The sequence below is a fragment of the Astatotilapia calliptera genome, chromosome 20, assembly GCF_900246225.1.
Source record: "Astatotilapia calliptera chromosome 20, fAstCal1.2, whole genome shotgun sequence".
Lineage (NCBI taxonomy): Eukaryota > Metazoa > Chordata > Actinopteri > Cichliformes > Cichlidae > Astatotilapia > Astatotilapia calliptera.
The window spans coordinates 16,894,206-16,911,958 of NC_039321.1; the positions used below are offsets into that span (position 1 = coordinate 16,894,206).

Below are 17,753 nucleotides of genomic sequence, written 5' to 3' on the forward strand. Positions count from 1 at the left end.
CTTCCCCTTGTGACTTTTATCCCCTGTGTGCCCCTCTATGTATCTGTGAGCCCTCATCTCCCCTCCTTGTTTCATTCCATGTTTCCCCAGCCCACTATGCCCGTGCTCTCTCTCTCCTCCTGTTTGCACCTGTGTACTTCCTGTTTTACTTTGACAGTCTCCCGTCAGTGTTGTTTACTCCTGCCATGTCTTGTTATGTTTATCTGTGTCAGCTGTGTTCCCATGTGTGGCCACTTCCCCTGATCATCCCTCTTGTGTATTTAGTCTCTGTGTTTCATGTAGTCTGTGTCGCGTCGTCTGTGTTACCACCCCCTGTGTTCCGTATCTCCAGCCATAGCTTTTTCTTAGTTTATGTCCAGTTTAGGTTTTCTGTTTGAACTATTACCCTTATACTGCCCTCGCTCTGGTTTGTTCTGTTATCAGCCATAATAAAAGGCTCGCTTTTGTTTAATCCACTCCTGCATCTTCGCTTGTGTTCGCGTCTGGGTCCAACACACACATTCCCACACGGTCTATCTCCACGGACCGTGACACTCAGTAAGAGATCTTGAGTATTTTCACTTTTATTTTTCTTTCTGTAACTTTGGAAACTTTGCAGGATGCCATGATTTGCATAACTATGGTGAGTGACATCATGCTAGAAGATAGGAACATACCAGATGGTGGCTCTGTAGTGTAGTGTCTAATACATTTGTCTATCACATAAAAGATCCCTGGATTGAGACCAGAGAGAAAACACAAATCCCCAGGAGGCTTGCATCAGGAAGGGTGTAAAAATCTGCTGTGGCGACCACTTGTGAATAAGGAAGTAGCTGAAAGAAGCTTCTGTTTGCAAGACAGATCAGCAACACTAGCAGAGATAATGTGATGGAAAATATCTATATTGTTAGCTCTGCTGCATTTAAGACATTGAGTGGTATATGGTTTGCTGTCAGTGTAAAAACAGATAACAATGTGGAAAACATTGTTATCTGTTTTCAACTCACAGCCCTGAAAAAGTTGAACTTTTTGTCAACTTATTATTAATGGCTCTGTTGATGTCCTGTTTATGGCACAGAGCAAATTAAATTCACAAGTCAAACTGAACTGAGTTTTCAATTACAGAGTGCATGGAATAGTGATACAATTATCTTTGGTGGTTAATGGAGTTTTACCTGTTTGCATAACTCAGTTTTCACCATATCTTGTTACTGGGTTTTGATATTAGAAAACAGTCTGATAGTAGACACTGCGGAGGACTATCCATATTAGGGTTTTGTTTAAGGTTGTGTTGTTTTCAGTGTAGTCGACCAAGAACAAAAAGCATGAAATGAAAGCACTACACTACAGTGTCTGTTTTACAGTTTGGCATCCATGCTGAAAACATAGGAAGCTCAGGAAGTAAAGTTTCTTCTTTTTTTCAATCCAGAAACATGTTTTGATGTAAGAAAAAAAACCTTCAAAGCTAAAACCCATTTTCTCCATGCTGATGATAGTGGGTGGTTTAAAAAAAGCATTTAAAAAATCGGTTGCATATTTTCTATAATTTTGTTCCTTCTGTGCTATCATGATGGCAGCGCATCCAATACCAGGGCTGAACGCTGCATTAGTGGGGGATGCAAATGGATAAGGAGTAATGGGGAAAAAAATAGATGAGGGTGAATGATAAAAGGATAGGCAAGAGGAGAAAAAGGGAGGCCAAGAGGGGACGGATGAAACAGTCAATTAAAGCGAATGAGGGGACAAGAAAGGAAAATGATGAAAGTAAAGTGAAAGTTGCAGTGAGAAGAGCAAAAATGCAAAGGAAAATAATGATGAGGGACAGGCAGCGGGAGATCATCAAGACAGGGACACAGACAGAGAGTGATGAAAGATGTTGTGCTGAAGAGGAATCAGAGCAGCACACTGAGTACATTACAAAAGAGAAGGATAAAAACATAAATGCAGTAACTCGCATACATCCACAGCGTGTCATGTCTGCCATCACTGGCATATTTGCACTTGTGTACGTCATTGTGTTTGATGATGCTTCAGGTAATGACTCATTGGTCTGGCATTGAGTGGTGACAGATTTTGCTCGCCAAGCATCAACCTGCCAAACAGCCACCCCATAAAGACTGTGTGTAGGGTACGCTGCAGTTGCCATGGAGTCTCCAGGGGTGATGGTCAGAGAATAGACCACAGTTTCCTTAATTAGAGGGCACAATTTGAGTACAGCTGGGCCAGAACACAAGAGCACACATGCCATTCCTGGTGGAAAACACACATCACAAGAATGTTCTATACCAGCGGCCCCCAACCTTTTTTGAGCCACGGACCCGTTTATGCCCGACAATATTTTCATGGACCGGCCTTTAAGGTGTCGCGGATAAATACAACAAAATAAAACTAGTACTGGTACCGAAAAAAAGAAAATTTATTCATAACACACGTGAAAAGACCCAGGAAAACCGAGTAAACGATAAAAACGATAACAAAATAACGCTGAAAAACGATAAAAACCATGAAAACCATACATTTCACACCTGAGCCTCAACTCTCACGGCCCGGTACCAAACGACTCACGGACCGAGGCCCGGTGGGTTGCGGACCGCTGTTCTATACCACTCAGTAAGCCGTCTCCACAAACACATGACGCAGCATAGGAGACCCACCCCAACAGGACAAGACTTAGATGTAGGCGTGCATTTAAAGGAGAAAGGACACTCTGTCAAGTTTTTTTGCCAGTGTTTACAATTTTGACAGAGAAGAGAGATGGTCTGAGAGAAAAGTAAAAGTGAATGCACATGAGATCCCTTTTCAGGCATTTAAACTGCCACTATCATCTCAGGTAATCTGAATAGTTCACATGATGGTTGGGTGGGGCAATTTCTCACAGAGGTTAGACCTGTCAGTGACAGGAGTGTAACTTTTTTCCCACACCGTGGCTCATGATCCATAGTGGGTTAACAACTCTTAGGGCCACTTCCAAGGGAAGAGCCCCCACTAAAGGTGCAGTACTGGGACTTCCCAGCAGTTGTTCTAAAATTGAAGAAGTGAAATGTGTTAAAAGCTAAAAGTCCAATGGCCTGTATTTCAAGTTTTCACTGTCACTTATTATCTTTCTATTCTCACTGTTTTCCTACAGGCTTTGGGTAGTGACAAAAAAAAGATCATAAATGTCCTTCTCAGGGTCGTTGGGAGGATGAGAGTTTATATAGGAGTATAGTGTATGTAGTTCTATGAACAACTAAGTACAGTTTATTGAACACTGGCTTCAGAAATCAGGTGAAGAGATCAGATTTATTTTAATGCATTTGGTTTGGAGTTATATACAGTCGTGTGCGTAGTCATCTTTTGTACCAGTGCACTGTGATTTTGGTTTCCACAGCAGAATCAAAGTTCTTACTTTAGTTCTAGATCTGTAAAATATCTTGGGATTCTCCATTTAAATTGTCTGCCATATGTGACATGTGTTTGACTGCAGGTTTAAAAAAGGATGCGTTGAACAGTCCTATCAAAACTGCTAGTAGACTTGTACCATCAGTGAGCGTGTAAGCCCCACATTCATTTTTTTTCTGAAAGTACAACTCCTCTCTCTTAATTTGGGTGCAGGATCTTCTAGTTAAAAACACAGGGAGAACGTTCCTCAAAAGGTTTTCGTTCCTTGGGGGAAAGTTCCTGTGGAAACACACATTGCTTCCGTGTAGTGCAGAGCATTGAGCTTTTTGTCTCAGTGTTGACTTTTAGTCTTGCCACTTAATTCATCCAATTTGAATTTTCCACACTAGTGATTTCTTTTGAACTGTGATTTATCCGTTATACCACCTTTAAAATGGATACAATATAGGTTAAATTACTGAATCAGTTGGTCGTAACTTTGTATTGTTGGATTAGGGCCTAGTGCATTAGTCCATTGGGTTTTTACCCTGATAAATCAAGACTTCAAATGTAGGTAATGCAGAGTACTACTAATTTATACAAAATAGTTCAAGTGTGGCTTCATCTTTTGTCTTTTCCCATTTGGTGTATTTGCTGTGAAATCCTGGCAGCATACAGCATCTTTGATTTATTGTCTGATAAAACCAAACCATCCCCAGAGAGCATGTTTAAAGGGAATTATTACAAATCCAGGCTCTCCTCCGTGCATGTTTAATGATTTTCCCTACATTTAATCTCAGGGAAAGTAGGTTCTGATTTCATTGTACTAGGAAAGTCTTATCATGCTGCTGCGGCAAAGTGTTAAAGCTCAAGTGAAAGTAATTTAGCCAGACAGAATGTTTGACAGGTATTTTCTTTGTGCACTGTTGAATTACTTTACACACATCCTGCATGTAAAATTCTTTGCTCCCTTACAGACACTAACACATACACCTGCCTGATTGTTATTTCTCCCTGTGTTATCTTTTCTGTTTTACCTTTGGCACTCGCACACAGAAATGATCAGAAATTCAGCATCCTGTCAATATTCTTTTTCTTTGTTTTTCTTTTCTGTTTTATAGAATATCAATTTAGGATTTAGAAAGTCGTCATTGAGGCCACAGTTCACCTTAAAATCTAATATACATTTGTTTTCTGCATGCAGTTAGCTAATGTTCCAGTCTTTCTGATAACAGCACTGAATTTTGCCGTGATCACACACGCAGGCACAGGTGCACCCTCACAAAGGGAAACCAACACTAGTTATGGTTTCAAGACTGGTTATGATTTCACATTGTTCACTCTGAAGTGTGCATCTGTCTGTCATTGTAGACTGTGAGGTGTCAGCACTTAGTAGAAAAAGAAAGGGGATTCAGGATCCAGCACATGCACTCACATGCACACAAACTTAAACACAGGAGCCTTCATTTCCTGGAGATTGTTATTCACTTCATCGTTTCCTTGTCTTTGCTAGCCTTCACTTGGTGAACCTTTATGTTTTGACAGTGTGGAGATTGCATCTCATGTTGTGAATACTGACAGAGTGACAGGTCTGAAGTTCTTCTAGTGCCATTTTCATTAACCTGTCTTCTTCATTGATTGGAACAAAGCAATACTTTCTAAGTTTTTAAGTGCTTATAGGGCTGAAGTAGGTATATAGGATAGCATAGAATAGAACAGAATAGAATAGCTCTTTTTTGTCATTGTACATGTACAACAAAATTAAGAGTACTCCACACGAACTGTGCAGGAGTAAAAAAATAAAAAGTAAACACATCAGGAATAAATAACTAGAGGAAGTCTAGAGGAATGTGTACAAAACAATAGAAAGGCACACAATGGAGAGCAAAGTGCTCAGAGTGGCCTGAGTGATGAGGGTTACTCAGACCATGGCACAGATTGGAGAGGTAGGCACGGGTGGGGTGTGGGGATAGTGTTTGTTGACAGTGCGAATGGCCCAGGGGAAGAAGCTGTTTGTGAGGCTGGAGGTGTGGGACCCTATTGACCTGAGGTGCCGACCAGAGGGCAGCAGGTAACAGGTGGTGGGCGGGGTGCAAGGGGTCACCTGTGATGGCCCTCGTTTTCCTGAGACAGGAGGATCTGGCGATGGTCTCCAGGGGTGGCAGAGGGCAGCCAGGGATTTTTTTGGCTGTGTTAATTTACCCTCTGCACAGACTTCTTGTTCTCAGTTGTGGACCATGCGTACCAAACAACCAGGCAGTAGAAGAGCATTATCCCCATCTGAATAATGGGCCCAGCATAAAAGCTAATTTTTTTCCACATATGTCTCTCATTTTGTTTTTTTCCCCCTTTTTCCTTCTTGTTTTTTGTTTATTTGTGTATAAAAGTCAACAGTTTCCTTAAGACAACTAAAGATTATTATCATGGGTCAGGTCCATGCTAACATGCCACTGTCTTGTGTTGCTTATGCTATACTCAACAAGAAAAATTCAAGTCATGCCAAAATTATAATTATTATTAGTATATTAATTATGTATCAAGTTATATTTATGGAATGCAATGGAGACTACAAAAAGTCTATTTGGTAGCCATCGATCAGATGGCCAGAACCTTCACCTCTGACTGCCATCAACCCCACTAAGCACCGGCCCAAACGCATGCCTAGGCAGGCCTCAGGCAGACCCAGGACTTGCTGGAGAGATTAGATCTGCTGGGGAATGTCTTGGTCTTGTATCTTCATGGGATAGATTCAACAAGGTGCTGGAAGTAAACTTCAGAGATTTTGGTCCATATTGACATGATAGCATCAAACAATTGTTGCAGATTCATCAGTTGCACATCCACGATGCCAATCTCCTGTTCTGCTACATCACAAAGGTGCTTTGTTGGATTGAGATCTGGTGACTGTTTGATCATCTGTTGGTCAGCATAGGGAACTCATTTTCATGTTTAAGAAACCAGTTTGAGATGATCTGTGCCTTGTGACATGACTCAAAATCCTGTTGGAAACAACAATCTTAAGATGGGTACACTATGGTCATAAAGAGACATGGTCAGTAACAATACACAGGTAGCCTGTGGCTTTACTTTATGAGACTTAATTGGTACTAAGGTACTATTCCCCACAACATTACACCACCACCAGCCTGAACTGCTGATAAAAAGCAGGATGTATCCATGCTTTCATGTTTTTCGCAACACATTCTTACACTAACACAAATGTTGCAGCAAACAGACTCATTAAACCAGGCAAAGTTTTCTCAATGTTCTATTGTCCAATTTTGGTGAGCATGTGTGCATAGCAGATAAAGTTTCCTGTTCTTAGCTGACAGGAACTGCACCCTGTATGATCTTCTAATGCTCAAAGTCAAAAAAATTACTATTCTTTCCCATTTATCTGCTCTGTTTTTCAACTTCATAAGGTCATCTTGACCATTTTTACATGCTTGTAGTTCAAGTTGAGTTCTGTGTGCCCTGGGGGTTGGTGACATGTAATTGGCTGATTAGATATTTGCAGGTTTACCTAAACAAGTGAGTGTGCATTTATTTTATTTAATGTATTTTTGCCTTTACTATTATTTTTCAGTGATTTTAAAAAAGTAAAAAAAAAAAAGAAGTAAAAATGTCATATTTTTATGAATGGTCTTCAAACTTTACAACAATATACTACACCTTCAGGGACATTGGTACCCAGGTTGGGGAAGCATTTGTCCTTGACCTTCATTGTAAGGACCCAAGCTCAAAGTAATATTTAATAATAAATGGTATGGAGAAAGCAGTAAAACACTCATTTAATTTTTTTCAATACGACGCCCTGCAACGTCAGAGTGAAATATATATATACATATATATATTTATATATATGTATATATTTGCTCCAGTCTTGCCACATGATATGCACAATGACAGTGTTCTTGCTGCACCACTTGTTCCATGTACAATAGTAAAATAGGATTTAGTCAGTCCTAAGTGTTGAACTGTGTGAGGATAGCATTCTGAGTGACATATTTATTATTGCTCTATTCTTCACAGTTTAAGTCACAGCTTCCTTGGTTCACCATCTGCTTGGCTCACTGAGTTGCTCTGTTCCCTCTAGTCTTGTCCCCCTCTCTTTCTCCACATTTAAGTTGTCACGACTTCTTAGAGCACTAATGGGCTGTTAATCTCCATCTCTCATCAGTTCTGTTCTGTTACGTTTTGTTCTCTTTTCTCTTCCCTCTTCCTTTCTTCCCCTTCTCCTGCAGTATATCACCAGGAGCACCTTCTTTGCTGGCTCAGCACTTCCCCTCTCTTTCCCCCTTGCCTTTCTGTAATGACACTGCAGCATTTAGGAGTGTTTGTGTGTGTCCTTGTGGAAAAAAGTTGTTCGTGTGGCAGTTTTTTGATATAGATATTGCAGATTGTTTGGATAACTGTAGACGGATGAGACGGATAGCCATCATGACAGGTAGAGCAGAAATGGCGAGATGAAAGAGTGCAGCTCTTGGCCCTTCGGAGAGGTGTTGGCAGCGTTTTTTCCTCAGTTCACTGCACATTAGCTTAACAAGGCTGAGAACAAATATACTGACCACAGTTGAACACTGTTGAACTAAGAGTAGAGTGTAATGAGATCCTTTAAAAAGCTCTTAATAAGCTCTTTTTTTTCTCTTTTCTCTCTGCAGATGGAAAAGTGTATGCGCTGGGGGGCATGGGTGCAGACACAACACCACAGGCCCTGGTTAGGGTGTATGATGCAGAGAAGGACCAATGGCACCCAATGACATCTATGCCCACACCGCGGTATGGAGCCACGCCCTTCGTAAGAGGAACCAAAATCTACGTGATGGGTAGGAAATACATCATGCAGATGTTATACTGCTAGCATGTGCGTGTTAGCATATACTGACATTTACCTTAAAGCTGTAGAGAAATACATGACTTCCTGCCAGTGGTGCTCCATTAGGCTGATCTCTCTCCTTTTAGTCTCAGACAGCGTTGTCTTAAAGCTCCTTAACTGTCATTTAATATGTGCACCCAACCTTTAGATCACTGCCATCTTGTGTTACCATTTGGTATTTCTACTGAAAGCTGTTCTTACATCAGTCTCAAAGTATAGTTGTCTGTCTGTGAGAGTGTGTCTATCTCCTGTTTACAATGACAGAAGCTGGGGAAGAGGCCAGCAGTTATTTTTCTGGTGCTTTGCACATGCACATTGTGGACAAACTGCTGCTGGTCTGCTTTTACCACGCTCAGATCAGAAAGACAGCTAGCATTATCAACTAAATAAGCTTCTGTACTTTAACTTTGTAACAGATGAATTTCCTCTTGCAAACCACCCTGCCTATCATGCATGATGTAGAAAAGAAGAAGTATGAAAAACACATTAATAAGGAAAGCTGTGACAATGAGTAAGCAGGGAACGCAGCTCTGACCATGTCAGGTCTAATAAAACAGGTGAACAGGCGAACAGGTGCAGGTTCAGCAAAGACTGATGTCTGAACCTGCTGTTTTGCCAAAATTCTACCTTCAGGTTTAATCCATATTTTAATACCACTAGTTGATATTGACAGTTAATCATTTCACGTACCTCTTATTAAATTCATATTTTAATATACTAGGCCTGTATGTTCATTTCGTCACTCATCCAAGTGACTTCTTCAGTCTCCGCTCACTGCAGGTTTCCCCAATCTTTTAAACAGAACATTTGCATAAGGACTGAAACTGGCACCAGTGCCAAACAATGGGCTGGGAGGTTTGTTTCTTGATCATTAATATACAAAATGGCATGACCATCGATCAACAACCAATGATCAAAGACCAATCATCAATGGCCATGAGTACCGTTCACAGATAGTTGAGGAATGGTTGCAATCACAGTATTTTAAGATGGTGAAAGATGTAGCCTTAGGCCCCCTCCTCCATTCAGAGATGGTCTTTCGCTTTTCACATAAATGGTCTCTTTGACTCTGTGCTCAAACCAGCGTTCCTCCCTGTCCTGGATGTGCACATCCTCATCAATGAAAGAGTGTCCACTGGCCTGTAGGTGTAAATAGACTGCAGAGACCTGGTCTGACAAGGTGGCTATTCTGTGTTGTGCCATCTGCAAAGCCAGAGGTTGTTGCATGGCAACCTCCTGGCACCTAACAGCATACACTACATTACTCTGTTTGTGCCGTGAGACCGAATACTTGGGGTGGACAATTTTTGGCGCAGCATGTTTTAGGTTTTGAAAGCCACAGAGTGTTTAGAGAAAATGCATCTCAGCTCTTTTCCCATGCTCCTGACACATAAGGGATCACTAAGGGTTTGTGCTTAGGCAGCAGTTGTCTCTTCTGGATTGCCTGGAGCTCTCTTTAGGTGCCTTCCCAGCTTCCCAGACAACAAATGTCCAGGTGGGATAACCACCTTTACTCAGGGAGTTCTTGATATGAATACAAAGCATGTTCCCATCATTACAATGGATTTTTAGTGAATGTGAAATTAGTCTTTTTCATTGGTTTTTCCCTTGGACCTCCCACAGGGATGTCATTTTTGTGCAGTTTCTTAATTATTGTTGAATCATGAACTTTGAGCTTAGCTGACACAAGTGCGGCCAACATATATCTAAATGTTGTTCTGGGTTCTTATCTGACCTCCTGGATGAGTCACTGATGCATCCTTGGAGTAATTTTGGCAGACCGACCACTCCTGGGAAGTTTCACCAGTGTTTCAAGTTTTCCAGTTAACGGATAAAGGCTTTCTCGGTCATTTACTCGAGCGCCCTAAACCTTAGAAATGACTTTGTAACCCATCAATATTTTTTTGTTTAAAGTAATTGGAGGTTATTTCAACACTTAAAATTTTAGTGTTTAAAATGTGTTTACATTTCATTTCCAAATGAACTCTGTGAGTTTTGAGACACAGCAGTCATCTGTCAAATGCCCCCAAAAGATTCACATGTCCTCTTGTGCTGTAAGAGGGTTGATTAATGGGTCACTGTAACATGGAGACCTTTGTTTCAAACCAGTCTTTTTAATTATTACTTAATAATTACTTTTCCACAAATTAACCGAAGCCTATGCTATGGTATACTGCATATTACTGTAATGTTGTTATTATTGGCAACAAAGAAGCAATTTCTTAATCCAAACCAAATGACTGTGCCTAAATCTAACAGTTTTGTCACATATCTGGATAAGAGTGATCTTTATTGTTGGTGGTTGATGTCTACTGCTGGTATTGGTCATATCAGGGGGGTAAATGACCTAAATAGTCACCTAAAGGTCTTTTTGTACCTTAAGCTGAGCTGATGCTTCCCTTATATCTCAGGTATATGGAGCATAAATATTGGACTGACGTTCTGTTGGTAGGTAGAAGTTTGTCAGTTAATAAGTTTTAATCTTGCTTGACTTGATGGAAAAACAAATAAAAGTGAAATTAATACAACAATGCAAAAGTGTTCTGATACAAGAGACACTGTGTTTCTTGTATCAGTGTTTCCTGTGTTTTAAAAGATTAATTGGGGAATATCCGTTTGCCTCGTAATGAGCTCTCCCACACATGAGTTATAAAGTGTGAGAAAACAGAGAGAGACGAGGTCAAAGCAGGTGGAGTTCAGATGGTGTTCATTTATCTGATGACTCAGTGTAACACTGATATATATATGGTGAAGAAATCAGTTTATCACAGGTCAAACAACAACATCCATCACCCTGACAAATGATTGCTGTCTGCCACAAAGTGACCTCCCTTTCATCATCAGGTAAACAAGCCGACATTTGGGCAATGTGGCTGCAAACCGAATTCTATATTCACGTAAAAACAACAGATGTGCAGGCGCATTCTGCACTCTTTTAGCAGTGCATCATGGCTCAGGGGGTTGGGGATCGCATCTGTAACCGGAAGGTCGCCGGTTCGATCCCTGGGCTCTCTGTCCTGGTCGTTGTGTCCTTGGGCAAGACACTTTACCCTACTTGCCTACTGGTGTTGGCCAGAGGGGCCGATGGCACGATATGGCAGCCTCGCTTCTGTCAGTCTGCCCCAGGGCAGCTGTGGCTACAACTGTAGCTTGCCTCCACCAGTGTATGAATGTGAGAGTGAATGAATAGTGGTATTGTAAAGCGCTTTGGGTGCCTAGAAAAGCGCTATATAAATCCAATCCATTATTATTATTATTATTATTATAAGAAATGGCATAGCACCTTAAATGTAATTCAGTGTCTGCTACCTATGATGTAACCTAACACTCAACACCACGGCCACCGGTCCAACACACAACAATACTTTTGTACTTTTATGCAGCAGGCATCGTATGTCAAACTGCACAGTGTTTGCGTGTTTGCAGATATTTGTTGAGCAGTAAGAAATACAGCATTTGAAATAACGTGTTAAAAAAAAAGCAGTCACTTTATGCTCTTCAATACTATCTCAAATGAATCAGGCTAACTTTATCCTGTGAAGATTGTCCTATAAATGATGTCTTTTGTATGTTATTGTTTGCTTCATTTAACTTAAAATCAGTTTGATGTTTGCAGGCATATTATGACAGGAAATAATAACTCCCACCACATGTCTTAAAGTTTATTGAAACGTTCCCGTTTTAAAATTGTGAGGAGCAGAAAGTAGAGATTTTGTGTTAAAATGTAGTGAGTAAAAACAAATGGCAAATAATGTAAAATAAATTCAGAAGTACAGATATCAATTAAATATGACACTTCTAAATAATTATAGTAACAAAATATGTGTACTTCATCTACTTTCCACCTCTGCTTGGTGTCCTGGACAACAAATGTTTGCATATCAGCTGCTTTAGTGGAGAAGAGGAAAGATTGGCTTCTTCTTTAAAACCAACTCCTAAGTTTCAACAAAATCACATGGTATAGTAAAAATAGCCACAAAAACAAATAAACAAAAAAAATCCAAAAACAAACAAAGAAAATCTTTAAGTTTTAAGTAGAAGAGTAAACTCATTCATGTTGGTGTGGCTGCAGCTAATGATGCCGGGAAGTGCATGGGACAGAGAGCGATGACTAGTCTAAAGTGCAGCCACGTGGTCTGTGCACAAATGGGAGTTTAATCATATTATATCACATTAGACACAGACTAATTTGTAATATACGAAGAGAATATAAATAATTTATGCCGTTTTTTTAAGCTGTCTCTCTCTCTCTCTCTGTGACTGTAATGTCTTCTCGCTGGGATTGCGTTAAAGCTTTACCGTACCTTGCACATTCATGCTGCTTCTACAGCTGCTGCTGCACTTGAGGGGGTTGTTCTCTTCAGCGGGTGCTTGAACCTCTTTTCATTTAAATTCCCTGTGTTCCCAGTCAACAGTGGCCTTGCTGGCAAATGACGTAACTCACGAGGCGTCCCAGCGCTTTGAAATTCGTGTGCCTACCTGCCTACATGTGTTCACAGTACACATCAAGGATTTTGCAGCAGCGTCGTGGTTAGCAATCAGCACACGTGCAGCTGAAAAACAGTTGTCAGCAAAGTGAAGGATGACGAAAAAGATTATTCAGTGAAACAAATACACTAGTGTAAAAACACACACAGCACTGGATGAATACTGCACCACACTTCATCAACAGCAAATAATGATAAAGAATCTAAATCATGACAAAAACAAACATCTTCATTTTTACCACTGAATTTACTGCATCAGGCCAACAAGTAAATCATAAATGGTGTTTAACTAGCCAGCAGTCTGTACTTTCACCCCCAGTAAGAATCTTGGATAGCTGATGAATTACTGTAACAACAAACATCACAAATCTCAGAATGCACACCATTACACGGCAGTTTTCCTGCTTATTCTTTTTTTATTGGCAGCTTGGGAGACATCCAAGTGTTGGCTTCTGCTGGAGGCAAAAGTGAGAAATGCTTACAGCAACATACATATACCATTTCAACCATTTGTTACTGAACCACAATGTAATATATATTCCTTATCAGCCAATGTGGAACACAGAATGGACATGAATAAAGAGCAAACAATATGAAAGAGGACAACAGCAATCTGGCACAGCAGTAGCTAACTTACTCATAAAATAAAGTTAAACAAGATGTTTTAGTTAATAATAGCTACAACTGAAAAATGTATATTAGTATATTTGCTCTAATGAATGTCTATGTAAATTATTTTTAACACATGAAACAAACAGTTTTCCTTAAGATTTACAATGTGTAGGTATTTATTTAGTCATTTATGCGCTAAAGGTGGATCTCCTGTCTCCTCCTTACTTCTTTTAAATTTTAAATTTGTTGACAATTGACATGACAGTTTTGATCAGCAAATAGCTAATATTGCTACACCGATAGTATTGGTTATATTAAAAAAATAAGGAAGGCTCTATAATTCACATTTGTAGAATGCACTCCACACACACATTGTTTATGCTCAGAGATGTCTCGTTTATTTAGGGTTCTTTATGCAACAACCCACAGTCTGGTCAGCGCTGGTCTCAGCTTTTCCAACAACCCCGTCTCTCGTCTCCTGCCTCACTAAAAAGGGGAAAAAAGACTCATCAGTCCAAACACCGCCAGCTGTGTTCTCACCTGCCTCCCCGGCACTGCCCCCTTGAGCTCACTGCACCACTCCTCCCCTGCAGTTGAGCCAGGGAGCACACCTCTGCCACTATGTTATTTTTATGTTACCCTTACCCAAATGTTTACTGCGACTTTACTGCACATCTACAGTGCTAACATGCTAATGTTTTTCAGATACCCACCTGAGACCCAACCTATTCATTTATTCTCTGTGTAATATCATATAGAAGTCTGAAGGTTAGGATTTGAAATCACGTGTGATCATATTTCACCAACAAAGTATACCTGGAGAAATTTAGCTTATGCCAATACTGGCTAGCTTGGTAAGCAGTGATGCTGAATGCGCTACTAATATCACCTTAGGAGGCCATTTGATACACTGCAGGTTTTGGTGCTTGCAATAGTTTTTTAGTTTTGGATGCTTTAGTCTTTTTTTTAAATAATTGCTATGTTAATTATGCCAATTTAAAATGCTCTGATGTTAAAATGGTTACAAAGCCCAGACACAGATTCAGTGGTAGCTAATGTTTAATTAGGTTGGTGGAGTTTACTGTTGCTACTTTAACATATTTTAATGGATGTAATTTCACTTTTTCCTGTCTCTGTACAAATGTAGAGCCAAAGTATGGATGCTTGTTGTCTTCCACTGGTGACAGACTGTAATTTTAACCTGTACAGTAGTGACTGGTTGGAGATGTGGTATTGATTGGTATTTGTATTACTGATATTGGTCTTTCACTCCCTAGGACTGTTGTGGATGCTCACAAAATGATTATTAATGATTAGCAGGATTAGTATTTTCTCACTAACTAGCTACAAATAATACATAGATAAATTGTGTTTGGAGCTTGTCAGCTGTTGAAACAGACAACAGTGAACCACACAGTTCATGAAACAGTCCTTTGATGCTCTTACATACCGATCCCAAATGGTGGTCTGCAAAGCTCCTTCATTCTCAGCATCTGTCAGTCATAACAATTAACCAAGTTGCTAATAAAAAAAGAGCTATTCAGAAAATCAATTAACCGTAATTCATCTTCGTTAAAAGAACCTAGTAAGAAAATGGAACAAATTAAAATATTAATAATACAGTAAGGCTGATTATGCATGGGTCTCCCGCTATATGATTGTACCTTAGCGCTGGCTTCTACCTTTAGCTATGGAGGCTCATGAAGCAACGGGCTAAAGACTAATGGATTCTTTTGTTTTTTGTTTTTTTTTTATTGTCCAGATTTCTGTCTGTTACAGTGGGGCAAAATAGTATTTAGTCAGCCACCGATTGTGCAAGTTCCCCCACCTAAAATGATGACAGAGGTCAGTAATTTGCACCAGAGGTACACTTCAACTGTGAGAGACAGAATGTGAAAAAAAAATCCATGAATCCACATGGTAGGATTTGTAAAGAATTTATTCGTAAATCAGGGTGGATAATAAGTATTTGGTCAATAACAAAAATACAACTCAATACTTTGTAACACAACCTTTGTTGGCAATAACAGAGGTCAAACGTTTACTATAGGTCTTTACCAGGTTTGCACACACAGTAGCTGGTATTTTGGCCCATTCCTCCATGCAGATCTTCTCGAGAGCAGTGATGCTTTGGGGCTGTTGCCGAGCAACACGGACTTTCAACTCCCGCCACAGATTTTCTATGGGGTTGAGGTCTGGAGACTGGCTAGGCCACTCCAGGACTTTCAAATGCTTCTTACGGAGCCACTCCTTTGTTGCCCGGGCGGTGTGTTTTGGATCATTGTCATGTTGGAAGACCCAGCCTCGTTTCATCTTCAAAGTTCTCACTGATGGAAGGAGGTTTTGGCTCAAAATCTCACGATACATGGCCCCATTCATTCTGTCCTTAACACGGATCAGTCGTCCTATCCCCTTGGCAGAAAAACAGCCCCATAGCATGATGTTTCCACCCCCATGCTTCACAGTAGGTATGGTGTTCTTGGGATGCAACTCAGTATTCTCCTTCCTCCAAACACGACGAGTTGAGTTTATACCAAAAAGTTCTACTTTGGTTTCATCTGACCACATGACATTCTCCCAATCCTCTGCTGTATCATCCATGTGCTCTCTGGCAAACTTCAGACGGGCCTGGACATGCACTGGCTTCAGCAGCGGAACACGTCTGGCACTGCGGGATTTGATTCCCTGCCGTTGTAGTGTGTTACTGATGGTGACCTTTGTTACTTTGGTCCCAGCTCTCTGCAGGTCATTCACCAGGTCCCCCCGTGTGGTTCTGTGATCTTTGCTCACCGTTCTCATGATCATTTTGACCCCACGGGATGAGATCTTGCGTGGAGCCCCAGATCGAGGGAGATTATCAGTGGTCTTGTATGTCTTCCATTTTCTGATGATTGCTCCCACAGTTGATTTTTTCACACCAAGCTGCTTGCCTATTGTAGATTCACTCTTCCCAGTCTGGTGCAGGTCTACAATACTTTTCCTGGTGTCCTTCGAAAGCTCTTTGGTCTTGGCCATGGCAGAGTTTGGAGTCTGACTGTTTGAGGCTGTGGACAGGTGTCTTTTATACAGATGAGTTCAAACAGGTGCCATTCATACAGGTAACGAGTGGGGGACAGAAAAGCTTCTTACAGAAGACATTACAGGTCTGTGAGAGCCAGAGATTTTCCTTGTTTGAGGTGACCAAATACTTATTTTCCACCCTAATTTACGAATAAAGTCTTTACAAATCCTACCATGTGAATTCATGGATTTTTTTTTCACATTCTGTCTCTCACAGTTGAAGTGTACCTCTGGTGCAAATTACTGACCTCATAATTTTAAGTGGGGGAACTTGCACAATCGGTGGCTGACTAAATACTTTTTTGCCCCACTGTATGTATAATCTACATAACAGAGATACATCTGTTATATAGATTATACAGATGGCTTATTTTTGCTGAGCTGAATTTGGTTTAGAATGCAGCTCAGACCCGTGATTATATGTAGATTTGTGCAAAAGCTGTCTCCTTCAGTAGTGCAGCAGTCCAGATTCTCTGTTTTACACTTTTGCCAAAATGTTAGTCTGTGGAGTATTGCAGCAACACTAAAACCATATGTGAACTATGTACTCTCAAGGAAAACCATACACAGTAGATTCTGCTCCAATCAACCAAATCTTTTGCATGGAATCTCTTTTTCTCACATGTAATGCTTCCCACACAGTTCGACTCTTTGTCTCGCTACTGCTATCGATCTCTCTGCCACTCTGCCCACTCCAGCTGACCCTCTTCCACTTTCTTCTCTCACTCCTCCACATTCTGTTTTTCTCTTTCTATAATGCTTTCTATAATTTCTCTGTCACTCTCTCATATTCTTTACATTTCCCCCTTCTTTTTCCGCTGCCTCCCTCCCTATTTGCCTCTCACCCCTGGCCCCCACAGTGCTGCGCTGCTTTCAACCCCCCTGTTCCCATCATTCAAACTCTTACTGCCCGCTCCACGCAGGCTCTCTCTCTCTCTCTCTGTCTCACAAAGCTTGCCTTCCCCTTGTAGTCGTATTTTACAAGGTTAAGTTATGATTTGTGGAAGTAAACAACTCCTAAGTGTCCTAGGGGAGCTCCCTGCTGCTGTGCTCTCCTTTCAGCCCAAAATGAAATGTGGTCCCAGCGCTGGTCTGTGCACTCGCTAGACTTTGACATAAATGCCAAGGAAACTATGTGACAGGCACTGGGGATTAAAAAGCAATGAAACAGGAAATGGAAACAGGGACAAACAGTGTCACACAGAAAATTTGCATTTGTCCTTGGCTTGTTGTTTGTGCACATGATAATATTTCTGGGAATATATTTCATTTATGAGAAGGGGCATGCAGTTTCCATGTCTTCATGATAATACACAGGTGACTTTGTCAGTTTGCTCACATTTCACTTCTCTGGATTTTAATAGAATCTCTTGTAATTG

The 17,753-nt window shown here is 40.7% G+C and overlaps 1 protein-coding gene across 1 annotated transcript in view; it reads left to right on the top strand.

Moving 5' to 3' along the window:
- klhdc8b (kelch domain containing 8B) overlaps nt 1-17,753 on the top strand; it is a 259,550-nt gene that overhangs the window by 160,413 nt on the left and 81,384 nt on the right. Inside the window, exon 3 of the mRNA XM_026154336.1 lies at nt 8,001-8,165. Coding sequence (XP_026010121.1) covers nt 8,001-8,165 — 165 coding nt within the window. The remainder of the gene's footprint in view (nt 1-8,000; nt 8,166-17,753) is intronic.